The sequence below is a fragment of the Coturnix japonica genome, unplaced genomic scaffold (assembly GCF_054131305.1).
Source record: "Coturnix japonica strain WE unplaced genomic scaffold, WE-NBRP24 Scf094, whole genome shotgun sequence".
Lineage (NCBI taxonomy): Eukaryota > Metazoa > Chordata > Aves > Galliformes > Phasianidae > Coturnix > Coturnix japonica.
The window spans coordinates 120,806-140,815 of record NW_028188997.1 but is presented as its reverse complement, the minus strand read 5'-3'; the positions used below and the strand labels follow the sequence as shown (position 1 = coordinate 140,815).

Sequence of the window (20,010 nt, the reverse complement as noted above, 5' to 3'; positions counted from 1 at the left end):
ATGGAGTTATGGGGTCAGTTATGGGGTTATACGGTCAGTTATGGGGTTATAGGGTCAGTTATGGAGTTATGGGGTCGGTTATGGGGTTATAGGGTCAGTTATAGGGTTATAGGGTCAGTTATGGAGTTATAGGGTCGGTTATGGGGTTATAGGGTCGGTTATAGGGTCAGTTATGGGGTTATAGGGTCGGTTATGGGGTTATGGGGTCAGTTATGGGGTTATAGGGTCGGTTATGGGGTTATGGTGTCAGTTATAGGGTTATAGGGTCGGTTATGGGGTGATGGGGGCATTTATGGGGGAACTTATGGGGTTATAGGGTCAGTTATGGGGTTATAGGGTCAGTTATGGGGTTATAGGGTCAGTTATGGGGTTATAGGGTCGGTTATGGGGTTATAGGGTCAGTTATAGGGTCAGTTATGGGGTTATGGGGTCGGTTATGGGGTTATAGGGTCGGTTATGGGGTTATAGGGTCAGTTATAGGGTCAGTTATGGGGTTATAGGGTCGGTTATGGGGTTATAGGGTCAGTTATGGGGTTATAGGGTCGGTTATGGGGTTATAGGGTCAGTTATAGGGTCAGTTATGGGGTTATGGGGTCGGTTATGGGGTTATAGGGTCGGTTATGGGGTTATAGGGTCAGTTATAGGGTCAGTTATGGGGTTATAGGGTCAGTTATGGGGTTATAGGGTCAGTTATAGGGTCAGTTATGGGGTTATAGGGTCGGTTATGGGGTTATAGGGTCAGTTATAGGGTCAGTTATGGGGTTATGGGGTCGGTTATGGGGTTATAGGGTCGGTTATGGGGTTATAGGGTCAGTTATAGGGTCAGTTATGGGGTTATAGGGTCGGTTATGGGGTTATAGGGTCAGTTATAGGGTCAGTTATGGGGTTATAGGGTCGGTTATGGGGTTATAGGGTCAGTTATAGGGTCAGTTATGGGGTTATAGGGTCAGTTATGGGGTCGGGTATGGGGTCACTTATGGGGTTATGGGGTCGGTTATGGGGTTATAGGGTCGGTTATGGGGTTATAGGGTCGGTTATGGGGTTATGGGGTCGGTTATGGGGTCAGTTATGGGGTTATAGGGTCGGTTATGGGGTTATAGGGTTGGTTATGGGGTTATAGGGTCAGTTATGGGGTTATAGGGTCAGTTATGGGGTTATAGGGTCGGTTATGGGGTTATAGGGTCAGTTATGGGGTTATAAGGTCAGTTACAGGGTCAGTTATGGGGATATAGTGTCAGATATGGGGTTATAACGTTGGTTATAGGGTCAGTTATGGGGTTATAGGGTCAGTTATGGGGTTATAGGGTCGGTTATGGGGTTATAGGGTCAGTTATGGGGTTATAGGGTCAGTTATGGGGTTATAGGGTCAGTTATGGGGTTATAAGGTCAGTTATGGGGTTATAGGGTCGGTTATGGGGTGATGGGTCCGATCTATGGGGCAGGAGGGATCTATTTGGCAGCTTTATGGTGCAGGAGGAATCTATGGGGCAGATCTATGGGGCAGGAGGGATCTATGGGGCAGGAGGGCTCTATGGGTCAGATCTATGGGGCAGAAGGGATCTATGGGGCAGGATGGCTCTATAGGGCAGATCTATGGGGCAGGATGTCTCTATAGGGCAGATCTATGGGGCAGGATGGCTCTATGGGTCAGATCTATGGGGCAGGAGGGCTCTATGGGTCAGATTTATGGGGCAGGAGGGCTCTATGGGTCAGATCTATGGGGCAGGAGGGCTCTATAGGGCAGATCTATGGGGCAGGCCGGGATCTATGGGTCAGATCTATGGGGCAGGCCGGGATCTATGGGACAGGATGGCTCTATAGGGCAGATCTATGGGGCAGGAGGGCTCTATGGGTCAGATCTATGGGGCAGGCCGGGATCTATGGGGCAGGATGGCTCTATAGGGCAGATCTATGGGGCAGGAGGGCTCTATGGGTCAGATCTATGGGACAGGATGGCTCTATAGGGCAGATCTATGGGGCAGGATGGCTCTATGGGTCAGATCTATGGGGCAGGCCGGGATCTATGGGGCAGGATGGCTCTATAGGGCAGATCTATGGGGCAGGAGGGACCTATGGGTCAGATCTATGGGGCAGGAGGGATCTATGGGGCAGGATGGCTCTATGGGTCAGATCTATGGGGCAGGAGGGCTCTATGGGGCAGATCTATGGGGCAGGAGGGCTCTATAGGGCAGATCTATGGGGCAGGAGGGCTCTATAGGGCAGATCTATGGGGCAGGAGGGCTCTATAGGGCAGATCTATGGGGCAGGAGGGCTCTATGGGTCAGATCTATGGGGCAGGCCGGGATCTATGGGGCAGGATGGCTCTATAGGTCAGATCTATGGGGCAGGAAGGGCTCTATAGGGCAGATCGATGGGGCAGGAGGGCTCTATGGGTCAGATCTATGGGGCAGGCCGGGATCTATGGGACAGGATGGCTCTATAGGGCAGATCTATGGGGCAGGAGGGCTCTATGGGTCAGATCTATGGGGCAGGAGGGCTCTATAGGGCAGATCTATGGGGCAGGAGGGCTCTATAGGGCAGATCTATGGGGCAGGATGTCTCTATAGGGCAGATCTATGGGGCAGGAGGGCTCTATAGGGCAGATCTATGGGGCAGGATGGCTCTATAGGGCAGATTTATGGGGCAGGAGGGCTCTATGGGTCAGATCTATGGGGCAGGCCGGGATCTATGGGGCAGGAGGACTCTATGGGTCAGATCTATGGGGCAGGAGGGCTCTATGGGTTAGATCTATGGGGCAGGCCGGGATCTATGGGACAGGATGGCTCTATAGGGCAGATCTATGGGGCAGGAGGGCTCTATGGGTCAGATCTATGGGGCAGGCCGGGATCTATGGGGCAGGATGGCTCTATAGGGCAGATCTATGGGGCAGGAGGGCTCTCTAGGTCAGATCTATGGGGCAGGATGGCTCTATAGGGCAGATCTATGGGGCAGGAGGGATCTATGGGTCAGATCTATGGGGCAGGCCGGGATCTATGGGGCAGGATGGCTCTCTAGGTCAGATCTATGGGGCAGGATGGCTCTATAGGGCAGATCTATGGGGCAGGAGGGATCTATGGGTCCGATCTATGGGGCAGGCCGGGATCTATGGGACAGGATGTCTCTATAGGGCAGATCTATGGGGCAGGATGGCTCTATAGGGCAGATCTATGGGGCAGGAGGGCTCTATGGGTCAGATCTATGGGGCAGGCCGGGATCTATGGGGCAGGAGGGCTCTATAGGGCAGATCTATGGGGCAGGAGGGATCTATGGGGCAGGATGGCTCTATAGGGCAGATCTATGGGGCAGGATGGCTCTATGGGGCAGATCTATGGGGCAGGCCGGGATCTATGGGGCAGGATGGCTCTATAGGGCAGATCTATGGGGCAGGAGGGCTCTATGGGTCAGATCTATGGGGCAGGAGGGCTCTATGGGTCAGATCTATGGGGCAGGAGGGCTCTATGGGTCAGATCTATGGGGCAGGCCGGGATCTATGGGGCAGGATGGCTCTATAGGGCAGATCTATGGGGCAGGATGGCTCTATAGGGCAGATCTATGGGGCAGGCTGACCATGGTCCGTGTGTCGGCTTTCTGCACCGTGTAGCCCGTGATCTCGGCGTTGCCGTCGTCCTTGGGGGGCTCCCACTGCAGCTGCGCGTTGCTGCCCCACACCTCCATCACCTGCACCACTTGTGGGGCACCGGGACGCTCTGCCCCATAGGGAAACATAGAGACCCCATAAGATACCCCATAGGGACACATAGAGACCCCATAGAGACCCATAGAGACCCCATAGACCCCATAGAGACCCATAGGGACCCATAGAGACCCATAGAGACCCATAGAGACCCATAGGGACCCATAGGGACCCCATAGAGACCCATAGGGACCCATAGACCCCATAGACCCATAGAGACCCATAGGGACCCATAGGGACCCATAGAGACCTATAGGGACCCATAGGGACCCCATAGGAACCCATAGAGACCCATAGGGACCCCATGGAGACCCCATAGAGACCCATAGAGACCCCATAGAGACGCATAGGGACCCATAGAAACCCCCAAAACCCCATAGATCCCCCATAAAAGCCCCTCAAAGCCCCATAGAGACCCATAGAGACCCTAAATACCCCACAGACCCCATAGAGACCCATAGGGACCCATAGAGATCCCATAGACCCATAGAAACCCCCAAAACCCCACAGACCCCATAGAAACCCCATAGAGACCCCATAGAGACCACATAGAGACCCATAGAGACCCATAGGGACCCATAGGGACCCATAGAGACCCATAGGGACCCATAGAGACCCATAGAGACCCATAGGGACCCCATAGAGACCCATAGAGACCCCATAGAGACCCATAGAGACCCCACAGACCCCATAGACCCCATAGAGACCCCATAGGGACCCATAGAGACACATAGAGACCAATAGAGACCCATAGAGACCCATAGAGACCACATAGAGACCCATAGAGACCCATAGAGACCACATAGAGACCCATAGGGACCCCATAGAGACCCCATAGAGACCCATAGGGACCCATAGAGACACATAGAGACCAATAGAGACCCATAGAAACCCCAAATACCCTACAGACCCCACAGGGACCCATAGAAACCCCATAGACCCCATAGAGACCCATAAGAGACCCCATAGAGACCCATAGGGACCCATAGAGACCCTATACCGACCCCATATACCCATAGAGACCCATAGGGACACATAGAGACCCATAGAGACCCCACAGACCCCATAGACCCCATTGACAACCCATAGAAACCCCATAGGGACACATAGAGACCCACAGAAACCCCATAGAGACCCTTAGGAACCCACAGAGACCCATAGAGACCCATAGGGACCCATAGAGACCCATAGAGACCCATAGAGACCCTATAGAGACCCCGTATACCCATAGAGACCCATAGAGACCCCATAGACCCCATATACCCATAGTGACCCATAGGGACCCCATAGACCCCATATACCCATAGAGACCCTATAGAGACCCCGTATACCCATAGAGACCCATAGAGACCCCATAGACCCCATAGAGACTCATAGGGACCCATAGAGACCCACAGAGATCCATAGAGACCCCATAGACCCCATATACCCATAGAGACCCATAGGGACACATAGAGACCCATAGACCCCATAGAGACCCACAGAGACCCTATAGCGACCCCATATACCCATAGAGACCCATAGAGACCCCATATACCCATAGAGACCCATAGACCCCATAGAGACCCCATAGAGACCCTTGGGGGGCTCCCACTGCAGCTGCGCGTTGCTGCCCCACACCTCCACCACCTGCACCGCTTGTGGGGCACCGGGACGCTCTGCCCCATAGGGACACATAGAGACCCCATAAGAGACCCCATAGGGACACATAGAGACCCATAGGGAACCATAGAGACCCATAGGGACACACAGGGACCCATAGAGACCCATAGGGACACATAGAGACACATAGGGACCCATAGAGACACATAGAGACCCATAGGGACCCATAGGGACCCATAGAGACCCACAGAGATCCATAGGGACCCCATATACCCATAGAGACCCATAGGGACACATAGAGACCCATAGACCCCATAGAGACCCATAGAGACCCCAAAGACCCATGTAGACCCCCAAATAACCCATAGAGACCCATAGAGACCCATAGAGACCCCATAGAGACCCATAGAGACCCATAGAGACCCATAGAGACCCATAGAGACCCTATAGAGACCCCGTATACCCATAGAGACCCATAGAGACCCCATAGACCCCATAGAGACTCATAGGGACCCATAGAGACCCATAGAGACCCACAGAGATCCATAGAGACCCCATAGACCCCATATACCCATAGAGACCCATAGAGACACAAAGAGACCCATAGACCCCATAGAGACCCACAGAGACCCTATAGCGACCCCATATACCCATAGAGACCCATAGAGACCCCATAGGGACCCATAGAGATCCATAGAGACCCCATAGAGACCCTTGGGGGGCTCCCACTGCAGCTGCGCGTTGCTGCCCCACACCTCCACCACCTGCACCGCTTGTGGGGCACCGGGACGCTCTGCCCCATAGATGGGAATGTCAGACCCATAGGGACACATAGGGACCCCAAAGAGACCCACAAAGACCCCATAGACCCATATAGACCCATATAGACCACATAGACCACCATATACCCATAGAGAACCCATAGAGACCCATAGAGACCCCATAGAGACCCATAGAGATCCCATAGCGACCCATAGAAACACATGGGGACCCATAGAGACCCATAGGGACACATAGAAACCCCATACACCCCATAGACACCCCATAGAGATGCATAGGGACCCATAGGGACACATAGGGACCCCAAAGACCCCATAGAGACCCACAGAGACCCCCAAAGACCCCATATACCCATAGGGACCCATAGGGACACATATAGACCAATAGGGACCCCCAAAACCCCATAGACCCCATATGGACCCATAGAGACCCATAGGGACCCATAGAGACCCCATATACCCATAGGGACCCCATAGAGACCCTTGGGGGGCTCCCACTGCAGCTGCGCGTTGCTGCCCCACACCTCCACCACCTGCACCGCTTGTGGGGCACCGGGACGCTCTGCCCCATAGGGAAACATAGAGACCCCATAGAGACCCCATAGGGACAAATAGAGACCCCATAGAGACCCATAGAGACCCCATAGACCCCATAGAGACCCATAGGGACCCATAGAGACCCATAGGGACACATAGGGACCCATAGAGACCCCATATACCCATAGAGACCCATAGGAACAAACAGAGACCCCATAGAGACCCCACTGACCCCACAGACCCCATAGACCCCATAGGGATCCCATAGAGACCCCAAAGACCCCATATACCCATAGAGACCCATAGAGACCCCACAGAGATCCATAGAGACCCCATAGACCCCATATACCCATAGAGACCCCATAGGGACACATAGAGACCCATAGAGACCCCACAGACCCCATAGACCCATAGGGACCCATAGGAACCCATAGAGACCCCAAAGACCCGATAGGGACCCATAGAGACCCATAGGGACACATAGAGACCCATAGAGACCCATAGAGACCCACAGGGACCCATAGAGACCCCACTGACCCCACAGACCCTATAGACCCCATAGAGACCCATAGAGACCCCATATACCCATAGGGACCCCATAGGGACCCATAGCGACCCTTGGGGGGCTCCCACTGCAGCTGCGCGTTGCTGCCCCACACCTCCACCACCTGCACCGCTTGTGGGGCACCGGGACGCTCTGCCCCATAGGGAAACATAGAGACCCCATAAGAGACCCCATAGAGACACACAGAGACATATAGAGACCCATAAGGACTCATAGAGACCCATAGAGACCCAAAGACCCCATAGAGACCCATAGAGACCCATAGAGACCCCATAGACCCCATAGAGACCCACAGAGACCCATAGAGACCCATAGAGACCCCATAGGGACCCATAGAGACACATAGAGACACATAGAGACCCATAAAGACCCCATAGAGACCCCAAATACCCCACAGACCCCATAGAGACCCATAGAGACCCCATAGGGACCCATAGAGACCCATAGAGACCCCATAGGGACCCATAGAGACCCATAGGGACCCCATGGAGACCCCATAGAGACCCATAGAGACCCCATAGAGACGCATAGGGATCCATAGAAACCCCATAGACCCCATAGAGACCCATAGAGACCCATGGGGACACATAGGAACCCATAGAGACCCCAAAGACCCCATAGAGACCCATAGAGACCCCAAAGACCCCATAGAGACCCATAGAGACCCATAGAGACCCCATAGACCCCATAGAGACCCATGGGGACACATAGGAACCCATAGAGACCCCAAAGACCCCATAGAGACCCATAGAGACCCCATATACCCATAGAGACCCATAGAGACCCCATAGAGACCCATAGAGACCCCAAAGACCCATGTAGACCCCCAAATAACCCATAGAGACCCATAGGGACCCCATAGAGACCCATAGAGACCCATAGAGACCCCATAGAGACCCTTGGGGGGCTCCCACTGCAGCTGCGCGTTGCTGCCCCACACCTCCACCACCTGCACCGCTTGTGGGGCACTGGGACGCTCTGCCCCATAGGGAAACATAGAGACCCCATAGGGACACATAGAGACCCCATAGAGACCCCATAGAGACTCATAGGGACCCATAGAGACCCCATAGAGACCCATAGAGACCCATAGAGACCCCATAGAGACCCATAGGGACCCATAGGGACACATAGAGACCCCATACACCCCATAGACACCCCATAGAGATGCATAGGGACCCATAGGGACACATAGGGACCCCAAAGACCCCATAGAGACCCACAGAAACCCCCAAAGACCCCATATACCCATAGGGACCCATAGGGACACATAGAGACCCATAGGGACCCCCAAAACCCCATAGACCCCATAGGGACCCATAGAGACCCATAGAGACCCATAGAGACCCATAGAGACCCATAGGGACCCATAGGGACCCATAGAGACCCATAGGGACCCATAGACCCCATAGAGACCCATAGAGACCCCATAGAGACCCCATAGACCCCATAGAGACCTATAGTTACCCCAAATACCCATAGAGACCCACAGACCCCATAGGAACCCACAGAGACCCATAGAGACCCCATATACCCATAGAGACCCCATAGAGACCCCATAGGGACCCAAAGAGGCACATAGAGACCCATAGAGACCCCATAGAGACCCATAGAGACCCATAGAGACCCATAGAGACCCCCAAAACCCCACAGACCCCATAGAAACCCCATAGAGACCCCATAGAGACCCATAGAGACCCATAGAGACCCATAGGGACCCATAGAGACCCATAGGGACCCATAGACCCCATAGAGACCCATAGAGACCCATAGAGACCCCACAGAGACCCCATAGACCCCATAGAGACCTATAGTTACCCCAAATACCCATAGAGACCCACAGACCCCATAGGAACCCACAGAGACCCATAGAGACCCCATAGAGACCCCATAGGGACCCATAGGGACACATAGAGACCCAGAGACCCCATAGAGACCCATAGGGACCCATAGGGACACATATAGACCCCAAAAACCCCATAGATCCCCCCTATATATCTCTATATAAGGTCCTCCCAGGTCGCACCTACAACCCGCAGCCTCAAGGTGGCGCTGTCCGCCATGTTCTCGATGCGCACAGTGATGAGACCCATAGAGACCCCATAGAGACCACATAGGGACCCATAGAGACCCATAGGGACCCATAGAGACCCCATAGGGACCCATAGAGACCCATAGGAACCCATAGGGACCCATAGAGACCCATAGGAACCCATAGGGACCCATAGAGACACATAGGAACCCATAGAGACCCATAGGAACCCATAGGGACCCATAGAGACCCATAGAGACCCATAAGGACCCATAGAGACCCATAGGGACCCATAGGGACACATAGAGACCCCATATACCCCATAGACACCCCATAGAGATGCATAGGGACCCATAGGGACACATAGGGACCCCAAAGACCCCATAGAGACCCACAGAAACCCCCAAAGACCCCATATACCCATAGGGATCCATAGGGACACATAGAGACCCATAGGGACCCCCAAAACCCCATAGGGACCCCATAGGGACCCATAGAGACCCCAAAGACCCGATAGGGACCCCCAAAACCCCATAGACCCCATAGGGACACATAGAGACCCATAGACCCCATAGAGACCCACAGAGACCCTATAGCGACCCCATATACCCATAGTGACCCATAGGGACCCATAGAGACCCCATATACCCATAGAGACCCATAGAGACCCTTGGGGGGCTCCCACTGCAGCTGCGCGTTGCTGCCCCACACCTCCACCACCTGCACCGCTTGTGGGGCACTGGGACGCTCTGCCCCATAGGGAAACATAGAGACCCCATAGGGACACATAGAGACCCCATAGAGACCCATAGAGACCCCATAGTCCCCATAGAGACCCATAGGGACCCATAGAGACCCATAGGGACCCATAGGGACCCATAGAGACCCATAGAGACCCATAGGGACCCATAGAGACCCCATAGAGACCCATAGAAACACATAGAGACCCATAGGGACCCATAGGGACCCATAGAGACCCCATACACCCCATAGACACCCCATAGAGATGCATAGGGACCCATAGGGACCCATAGGGACCCCAAAGACCCCATAGAGACCCACAGAGACCCCCAAAGACCCCATATACCCATAGGGACCCATAGGGACACATAGGGACCCCAAAGACCCCATAGAGACCCACAGAGACCCCCAAAGACCCCATATACCCATAGGGACCCATAGGGACACATAGGGACCCCAAAGACACCATAGAGACCCACAGAGACCCCCAAAGACCCCATATACCCATAGGGATCCATAGGGACCCATAGAGACCCATAGGGACACATAGAGACCCCACATAGACCCATAGAGACCCCAAAGACCCATGTAGACCCCCAAATAACCCATAGAGACCCATAGGGACCCATAGGGAAACATAGGAACCCCATAGGGACCCATAGCGACCCTTGGGGGGCTCCCACTGCAGCTGCGCGTTGCTGCCCCACACCTCCACCACCTGCACCGCTTGTGGGGCACCGGGACGCATAGAGACCCATAGATGGGAATGTCAGACCCATAGGGACACACAGGGACACATAGAGACCCCATAGGGACCCCCAAAACCCTATAGACTCCATAGGGACCCCATAGAGACCCATAGAGACCCCATAGAAACCCCATAGGGACCCATAGGAACCCATAGAGACCCATAGAGACCTATAGAGTCCCATAGAGACCCCATCAACCCTACAGACCCCATTGACAACCCATAGAAACCCCATAGGGACACATAGAGACCCATAGAGACCCCAAAGAGACCCATAGCGACCCCATAGACCCATAGAGACCTATAGATACCCCAAATACCCATAGAGACCCCATAGGGACCCATAGACACCCATAGTCCCCATAGAGACCCATAGGTACCCATAGAGACCCCATAGAGACCCCAAGTCCCCTAAAAGAGACTCCCAAAGACCCCATAGGGACCCGCAGCGACCTCATAGGGACCCATAGAGACCCATAGAGACCCATAGGAACCCATAGAGACCCATAGATACCCATAGGAACCCATAGAGACCCATAGAGACCCATAGAGACCCATAGGGACCCCATGGAGACCCATAGGGACCCACAGAGACCCCACAGAACCCCATATACCCATAGGGACCCATAGGGACCCATAGAGACCCATAGAGAACAATAGAGACCCATAGGAACCCATAGGGACCCATAGAGACCCATAGAGACCCATAGAGACCCCACAGACACTATAGAACCCATAGACCCCATAGAGACCCCATAGACCCAATAGAGACCCATAGAGACCCATAGGGACCCATAGGGACCCATAGAGACCCATAGAGACCACATAGAAACCCATAGGGACCCACAGAGACCCCATAGAGACCCATAGAGACCCCATAGAGACCCATAGAGACCCCATAGAGACCCATAGGGACACATAGAGACCCCATAGGGACCCATAGAGACCCCATAGAGACCCATAGGGACCCATAGAGACCCAATAGAGACCCATAGAGACCCCATATGGACCCATAGAGACCCACAGAGACCCATAGAGACCCCATAGAGACCCCACAGACACTATAGAACCCATAGACCCCATAGAGACCCCATAGACCCAATAGAGACCCATAGAGACCCCATAGGGACCCATAGGGACCCATAGAGACCACATAGAAACCCATAGGGACCCACAGAGACCCCATAGAGACCCATAGAGACCCATAGGGACCCATAGAGACCCCATAGAGACCCATAGAGACCCCACAGACCCCAAAGTCCCCATAGAGACCCATAGAGACCCTATAGAGACCCATAGAGACCCCACAGACCCCATAGTCCCCATAGAGACCCATAGAGACCCCACAGAGACCCATAGGGACCCATGGAGACCCCATAGACCCCATATACCCATAGGGACCCATAGGGACACATAGAGACCCCATAGAGACCCCACAGACCCTATAGACCCCATAGAGACCCTATAGACCCCATAGAGACCCCATAGAGACCCATAGACCCCATAGAGACCCATAAGGACCCATAGAGACTCATAGGGACCCACAGAGTCTCATTGAGACCCATAGATAACCCAAAAACCCCATAGAGACCCCAAAAACCCCATAGATCCCCCCTATATATCTATATAAGGTCCTCCCAGGTCGCACCTACAACCCGCAGCCGCAAGGTGGCGCTGTCCGCCATGTTCTCGATGCGCACAGTGATGAGACCCATAGAGACCCCATAGAGACCCCATAGGGACCCATAGAGACCCCATAGGGACCCATAGAGACCCACAGAGACCCATAGAGACCCCATAGAGACCCCACAGACACTATAGAACCCATAGACCCCATAGAGACCCCATAGACCCAATAGAGACCCATAGAGACCCCATAGGGACCCATAGGAACCCATAGAGGCCCAATAGAGACCCATAGAGACCCATAGGGACCCCATAGAGACCCCATAGAGACCCATAGAGACCCCCAAAGACCCCATATACCCATAGGGACCCATAGGGAAACATAGAGACCCACAGAGACCCCATAGAGACCCATAGAGACCCCATAGAGACCCATAGGGACACATAGAGACCCCATAGGGACCCATAGAGACCCCATAGAGACCCATAGGGACCCACAGAGACCCCATAGAGACCCATAGAGACCCCATAGAGACCCATAGAGACCCCATAGGGACCCATAGGGACACATAGAGACCCCATAGGGACCCATAGAGACCCCATAGAGACCCATAGGGACCCATAGAGACCCATACGAACCCATAGGGACCCATAGAGACCCATAGAGACCCATAGAGACCCCATAGAGACCCATAGAGACCCCATAGAGACCCATAGGGACACATAGAGACCCATAGGAACCCATAGGGACCCATAGAGATTCATAGGAACCCATAGGGACCCATAGGAACCCATAGTGACCCACAGAGACCCCATAGTGACCCATAGAGACCCCATAGGGACCCATAGAGACCCACAGAGACCCATAGAGACCCCATAGAGACCCCACAGACACTATAGAACCCATAGACCCCATAGAGACCCCATAGACCCAATAGAGACCCATAGAGACCCATAGAGACCCATAGAGACCCATAGGGACCCCATAGAGACCCCATAGAGACCCATAGAGACCCCATAGGGACCCATAGGGACACATAGAGACCCAGAGACCCCATAGACCCCATAGGGACCCATAGAGACCCCATAGAGACCCATAGAGACCCCATAGGGACCCATAGAGACCCCATAGAGACCCATAGGGACCCATAAAGACCCCACAGACCCCATAGACCCCATAGAGACCCATAGAGACCCCATAGGGACCCATAGAGACCCATAGGGACCCATAGAGACCACATAGAGACCCATAGGGACCCCATAGAGACCCATAGAGACCACATAGAGACCCATAGGGACCCATAGGGACACATAGAGACCCCATAGAGACCCCACAGACCCTATAGACCCCATAGACCCCATAGAGACCCCATAGACCCCATAGAGACCCCATAGAGACCCATAGGGACACATAGAGACCCCATAGACCCAATAGAGACCCATAGAGACCCCATAGGGACCCATAGGGACCCATAGAGACCCAATAGAGACCCATAGAGACCCATAGGGACCCCATAGAGACCCCATAGAGACCCATAGAGACCCCATAGAGACGCATAGAGACCCCATAGAGACCTATAGATACCTCAAATACCCACAGAGACCCCATAGAGACCCATAGAGACCCCATAGAGACCCCATAGAGACCCATAGAGACCCATAGAGACCCTATAGAGACCCATAGAGACCCCATATACCCATAGGGACCCACAGAGACCCTATAGCGACCCCATATACCCATAGAGACCCATAGGGACCCATAGAGACCCCAAAGACCCATAGAGACCAATAGAGACCCATGGGGACCCATAGGGACCCATAGAGACCCCATAGAGACCCTATAGAGAACCCAAATACCCACAGAGACCCCATAGAGATTCATAGAGACCCATAGACCCCATAGGGACCCCACAGAGACCCATAGGGACACATAGAGACCCCATAGGGACCCATAGAGACCCCATAGAGACCCATAGAGACACATAGAGACCCATAGGGACCCCATAGAGACCCATAGAGACCCATAGAGACCCATAGAGACCCATAGAGACCCCATAGGGACCCCACAGACACTATAGAATCCATAGACCCCATAGAGACCCTATAGACCCAATAGAGACCCATAGAGACCCCATAGGGACCCATAGGGACCCATAGAGACCCAATAGAGACCCATAGAGACCCCATAGAGACCCATAGAGACCCCATAGGGACCCATAGAGACACATAGAGACACATAGAGACCCATAGAGACCCCATAGAGACCCCAAATACCCCACAGACCCCATAGAGACCCATAGGGACCCATAGAGATCCCATAGACCCATAGAAACCCCCAAAACCCCACAGACCCCATAGAAACCCCATAGAGACCCCATAGAGACCCATAGAGACCCCATAGGGACCCAAAGAGGCACATAGAGACCCATAGAGACCCCATAGAGACCCATAGAGACCCATAGAGACCCATAGAAACCCATAGAGACCCATAGAGACCCATAGAGACCAATAGGAACCCCATAGGAACCCACAGAGACCCATAGAGACCCCATATACCCATAGAGACCCCATAGAGACCCCATAGGGACCCATAGGGACACATAGAGACCCAGAGACCCCATAGAGACCCATAGGGACCCATAGGGACACATAGAGACCCAGAGACCCCATAGAGACCCATAGGGACCCATAGGGACACATATAGACCCCAAAAACCCCATAGAGACTCCCTATATATCTCTATATAAGGTCCTCCCAGGTCGCACCTACAACCCGCAGCCGCAGGGTGGCGCTGTCCTCCATGTTCTCGATGCGCACAGTGATGACGTAATTTCCGGACATCTCTCTAGTCGCCGACCGGATGAAGAACACCGAGTCCACTTCCGATGTCCTGGTTTGGACTTCCGGCGGAAGTGGGCCTCCCTCCCGTGTCCACGTGACTTGGGGGCGGGGCTTACCCTATATGGGGTTATATGGGATTTAATGGGGTTTAATGGGATTTAATGGGGTTATATGGGATTTAATGGGGTTTAATGGGGTTATATGGGGTTATATGGGATTATATGGGGTTATGTGGGGTTATATGGGGTTATATGGGGTTATATGGGGTTACATGGGGTTATATGGGGTTATATAGGGTTATATGGGGTCTATGGGGTTATATGGGGTTATATGGGGTTATATGGGATTTAATGGGGTTATATGGGGTATATGGGGTTATATGGGATTATATGGGGTTATATAGGGGTTATATGGGGTTATATGGGGTTATATGGGGGGATATGGGGTTATATGGGGTTATATGGGGTTATATGGGTTATATGGGGTTATATAGGGGGTATATGGGGTTATATGGGGATATATGGGGTTATATGGGGTTATATGGGGTTATATGGGGTTTAATGGGGTTATATGGGATATATGGGGTTATATGGGGTTATATGGGGTTATATGGGGTTATATGGGGTTATATGGGGTTATATGGGGTTATATATGGGGTTATATGGGGTTATATGGGGTTATATGGGGTTATATGGGGTTATATGGGGTATATGGGGTTATATGGGGTTATATGGGGTTATATGGGGTTATATGGGGATATATGGGGTTATATGGGGTTATATGGGGTTATATGGGGTTATATGGGGTTATATGGGGTTATATGGGGTTATATGGGGGTATATGGGGTTATATGGGGTTATATGGGGTTCTATGGGGTTATATGGGGTTATATGGGGTTATATGGGGTTATATGGGGTTATATGGGGATATATGGGGTTATATGGGGTTATATGGGGTTATATGGGGTTATATGGGGGATCTATGGGTTATATGGGGTTATATGGGATTATATGGGGTTATATGGGGCTATATGGGGTTATATGGGATTATATGGGGTTATATGGGGCTATATGGGATCTATGGGGTATATGGGGTTATATAGGGGATCTATGGGATATATGGGGTTATATGGGGATCTATGGGGCAGCTGTACCTGGAAGGGGATGACGAGGTTGACCTGCTCCCCCACTCGTCTCATGTAGGTCTGACGCAGGTGACGGGGGAGGCGGATCTTGGGGCGTTCTATGGGGCGCAATGGGGCAGGGTGACCCATAGGGACACATAGGGACCCATAGGGACACATAGAGACCCATAGGGACCCATAGGGACACATAGAGACCCATAGGGACCCATAGGGACCCATAGGGACACATAGGGACCCATAGAGACCCATAGAGACCCATAGGGACCCATGGGATCTTGGGGCGTTCTATGGGGCGCAATGGGGCAGGGTGACCCATAGGGAAACATAGGGACCCATAGGGACCCCATAGGGACCCATAGAGACCCATAGAGACCCCATGGAGACCCATAGGGACCCATAGGGACCCATAGAGACCCATATAGACACATTGGAACCCATAGAGACCCATAGGGACACATAGGGACACATAGGGACCCATAGGGACCCATAGGGACACATAGGGACCCATAGAGACCCATAGAGACCCATAGGGACCCATAGAGACCCATAGGGACCCATAGGGACCCATAGAGACCCATAGAGACCCATAGAGACCCATAGGTACCCATAGGGACCCATAGGGACCCATAGGGACCCATAGAGACCCATAGGGACCCATAGAGACCCATAGAGACCCATAGGTACCCATAGGGACCCATAGAGACCCATAGGGACCCATAGGGACCCATAGGGATACATAGGGACCCATAGAGACCCATAGAGACCCATAGAGACCCATAGGGACCCATAGAGACCCATAGGGACCCATAGGGACCCATAGGGATACATAGGGACCCATAGAGACCCATAGAGACCCATAGAGACCCATAGGGACCCATAGAGACCCATAGAGACCCATAGGGACCCATAGAGACCCATAGAGACCCATAGGGACCCATAGAGACCCATAGGGACCCATAGGGACCCATAGAGACCCATAGGGACCCATAGGATCTTGGGGCGTTCTATGGGGCGCAATGGGGCAGGGTGACCCATAGGGAAACATAGGGACCCCATAGGGACCCATAGAGACCCATAGAGACCCCATGGAGACCCATAGGGACCCATAGGGACCCATAGGGACCCATAGAGACCCATAGGGACCCATAGGGACCCATAGGGACCCATAGAGACCCATAGAGACCCATAGGGACCCATAGGGACCCCATAGGGACACATAGAGATACATAGGGTCCCATAGGGACCCATAGAGACCCATAGAGACCCATAGGGACCCATAGGATCTTGGGGCGTTCTATGGGGCGCAATGGGGCAGGGTGACCCATAGGGAAACATAGGGACCCATAGGGACCCCAAAGACCCCATAGGGACACATAGAGACCCCATAGGGACCCATAGAGACCCATAGGGACCCATAGAGACCCATAGAGACCCATAGAGACCCATAGGGACCCATAGAGACACATAGAGACCCCATAGAGACCCATAGGGACCCATAGGGACCCATAGGATCTTGGGGCGTTCTATGGGGCGCAATGGGGCAGGGTGACCCATAGGGAAACATAGGGACCCCATAGGGACACATAGAGACCCATGGAGACCCCACAGAGACCCATAGGGACCCATAGGGACCCCATAGGGATACATAGGGACCCATAGAGACCCATAGGGACCCATAGGGACCCATAGAGACCCATAGGATCTTGGGGTGCTCTATGGGGTGCAGTGGGGCAGGGTGACCCATAGGGAAACATAGGGACCCCATAGAGACCCATAGGGACACATAGAGACCCATAGAGACCCATAGGGACCCATAGAGACACATAGAGACCCATAGGGACACATAGGGACCCATAGGGACCCATAGAGACCCATAGGATCTTGGGGTGTTCTATGGGGCGCAATGGGGCAGGGTGACCCATAGGGAAACATAGGGACCCATAGGGACACATAGAGACACATAGGGACCCATAGGAACCCATAGGGACCCATAGGGACCCATAGAGACCCATAGGGACCCATAGAGACCCATAGTGACACAGAGACCCATAGAGACCCATAGGGACCCATAGAGACCCATAGGGACCCATAGGGACCCATAGAGACCCATAGAGACCCATAGAGACCCATAGGGACCCATAGGGACCCATAGGGATACATAGGGACCCATAGAGACCCATAGAGACCCATAGGGACCCATAGGGACCCATAGAGACCCATAGAGACCCATAGGGACCCATAGAGACCCATAGAGACCCATAGGATCTTGGGGCGTTCTATGGGGCGCAATGGGGCAGGGTGACCCATAGGGAAACATAGGGACCCCATAGAGACCCCAAAGACCCCATAGGGACACATAAAGACCCCATAGGGACCCATAGAGACCCATAGGGACCCATAGGGACACATAGAGACCCATAGAGACACATAGGGACCCATAGGGACCCATAGGGACACATAGAGACCCATAGAGACCCATAGAGACACATAGGGACACATAGGGACCCATAGAGCCCCATAACCACCCATAACCACCCGATAGAGCCCCATAGAGCCCCATAATGACCCATAACCACCCCATAGACCCCATATCCACCCCATAGAGCCCCATAGCCACCCCATAGAGCCCCATACCCACCCCATAGAGCCCCATAGAGTCCCATAATGACCCATACCCACCCCATAGAGCCCCATAATGACCCATAGCCACCCCATAGAGCCCCATAACCACCCCATAGAGCCCCATAGCCACCCCATAGAGCCCCATAGCCACCCCATAGAGCCCCATAGCCACCCCATAGAGCCCCATAGAGCCCCATAATGACCCATACCCACCCCATAGAGCCCCATAATGACCCATAACCACCCCATAGCGCCCCATATCTGCCCCATAGAGCCCATAATGACCCATAACCACCCCATAGAGCCCCATACCCACCCCATAGAGCCCCATAGAGCCCCATAATGACCCATAGCCACCCCATAGAGCCCCATCCCCACCCCATAGCGCCCCATATCCCCCCCATAATGACCCATAACCACCCCATAGAGCCCCATAGAGCCCCATAATGACCCATAGCCACCCCATAGAGCCCCATAGTGACCCATAACCACCCCATAGAGCCCCATAATGACCCATACCCACCCCATAGAGCCCCATAAACCCCATAGAGCCCCATAGCCACCCCATAGAGCCCCATAATGACCCATACCCACCCCATAGCCACCCATAACCACCCCATAGAGCCCCATAGAGCCCCATAATGACCCATAACCACCCCATAGAGCCCCATAATGATCCATCCCCACCCCATAGCACCCCATAGAGCCCTATAGCGCCCCATAGAGCCCCATATCTGCCCCATATCAGCCCCATATCTGCCCCATAGCGCCCCATAGCGCCCCATAGATGCCCTTACCCACGATCTCCCTGATGGTGACGGGCTGGGCCATGGTGGCCCATAACCACCCCATAGAGCCCCATAACCACCCCATAGAGCCCCATAATGACCCATACCCACCCCATACCCACCCCATAGCACCCCATATCCGCCCCATAGAGCCCCATAGTGACCCATACCCACCCCATAGCCCCCCATACCCACCCCATAGAGCCCCATAACCCCCCCATAATGACCCATACCCACCCCATAGAGCCCCATAATGACCCATAACCACCCCATAGAGCCCCATACCCACCC

At 53.4% G+C, this 20,010-nt stretch overlaps 1 protein-coding gene across 1 annotated transcript in view; it reads right to left on the bottom strand.

Annotated features, from left to right (window-relative positions):
- LOC107307900 (myosin-binding protein C, fast-type) overlaps nt 1-20,010 on the bottom strand; it is a 162,738-nt gene that overhangs the window by 30,324 nt on the left and 112,404 nt on the right. Inside the window, exons 23-25 of the mRNA XM_085534668.1 lie at nt 16,319-16,407; nt 15,090-15,282; nt 3,568-3,707 (exon numbers count right to left, since the gene is read on the bottom strand). Of these exons, the coding sequence (XP_085390794.1) occupies nt 3,568-3,707; nt 15,090-15,282; nt 16,319-16,407 (422 nt within the window). The remainder of the gene's footprint in view (nt 1-3,567; nt 3,708-15,089; nt 15,283-16,318; nt 16,408-20,010) is intronic.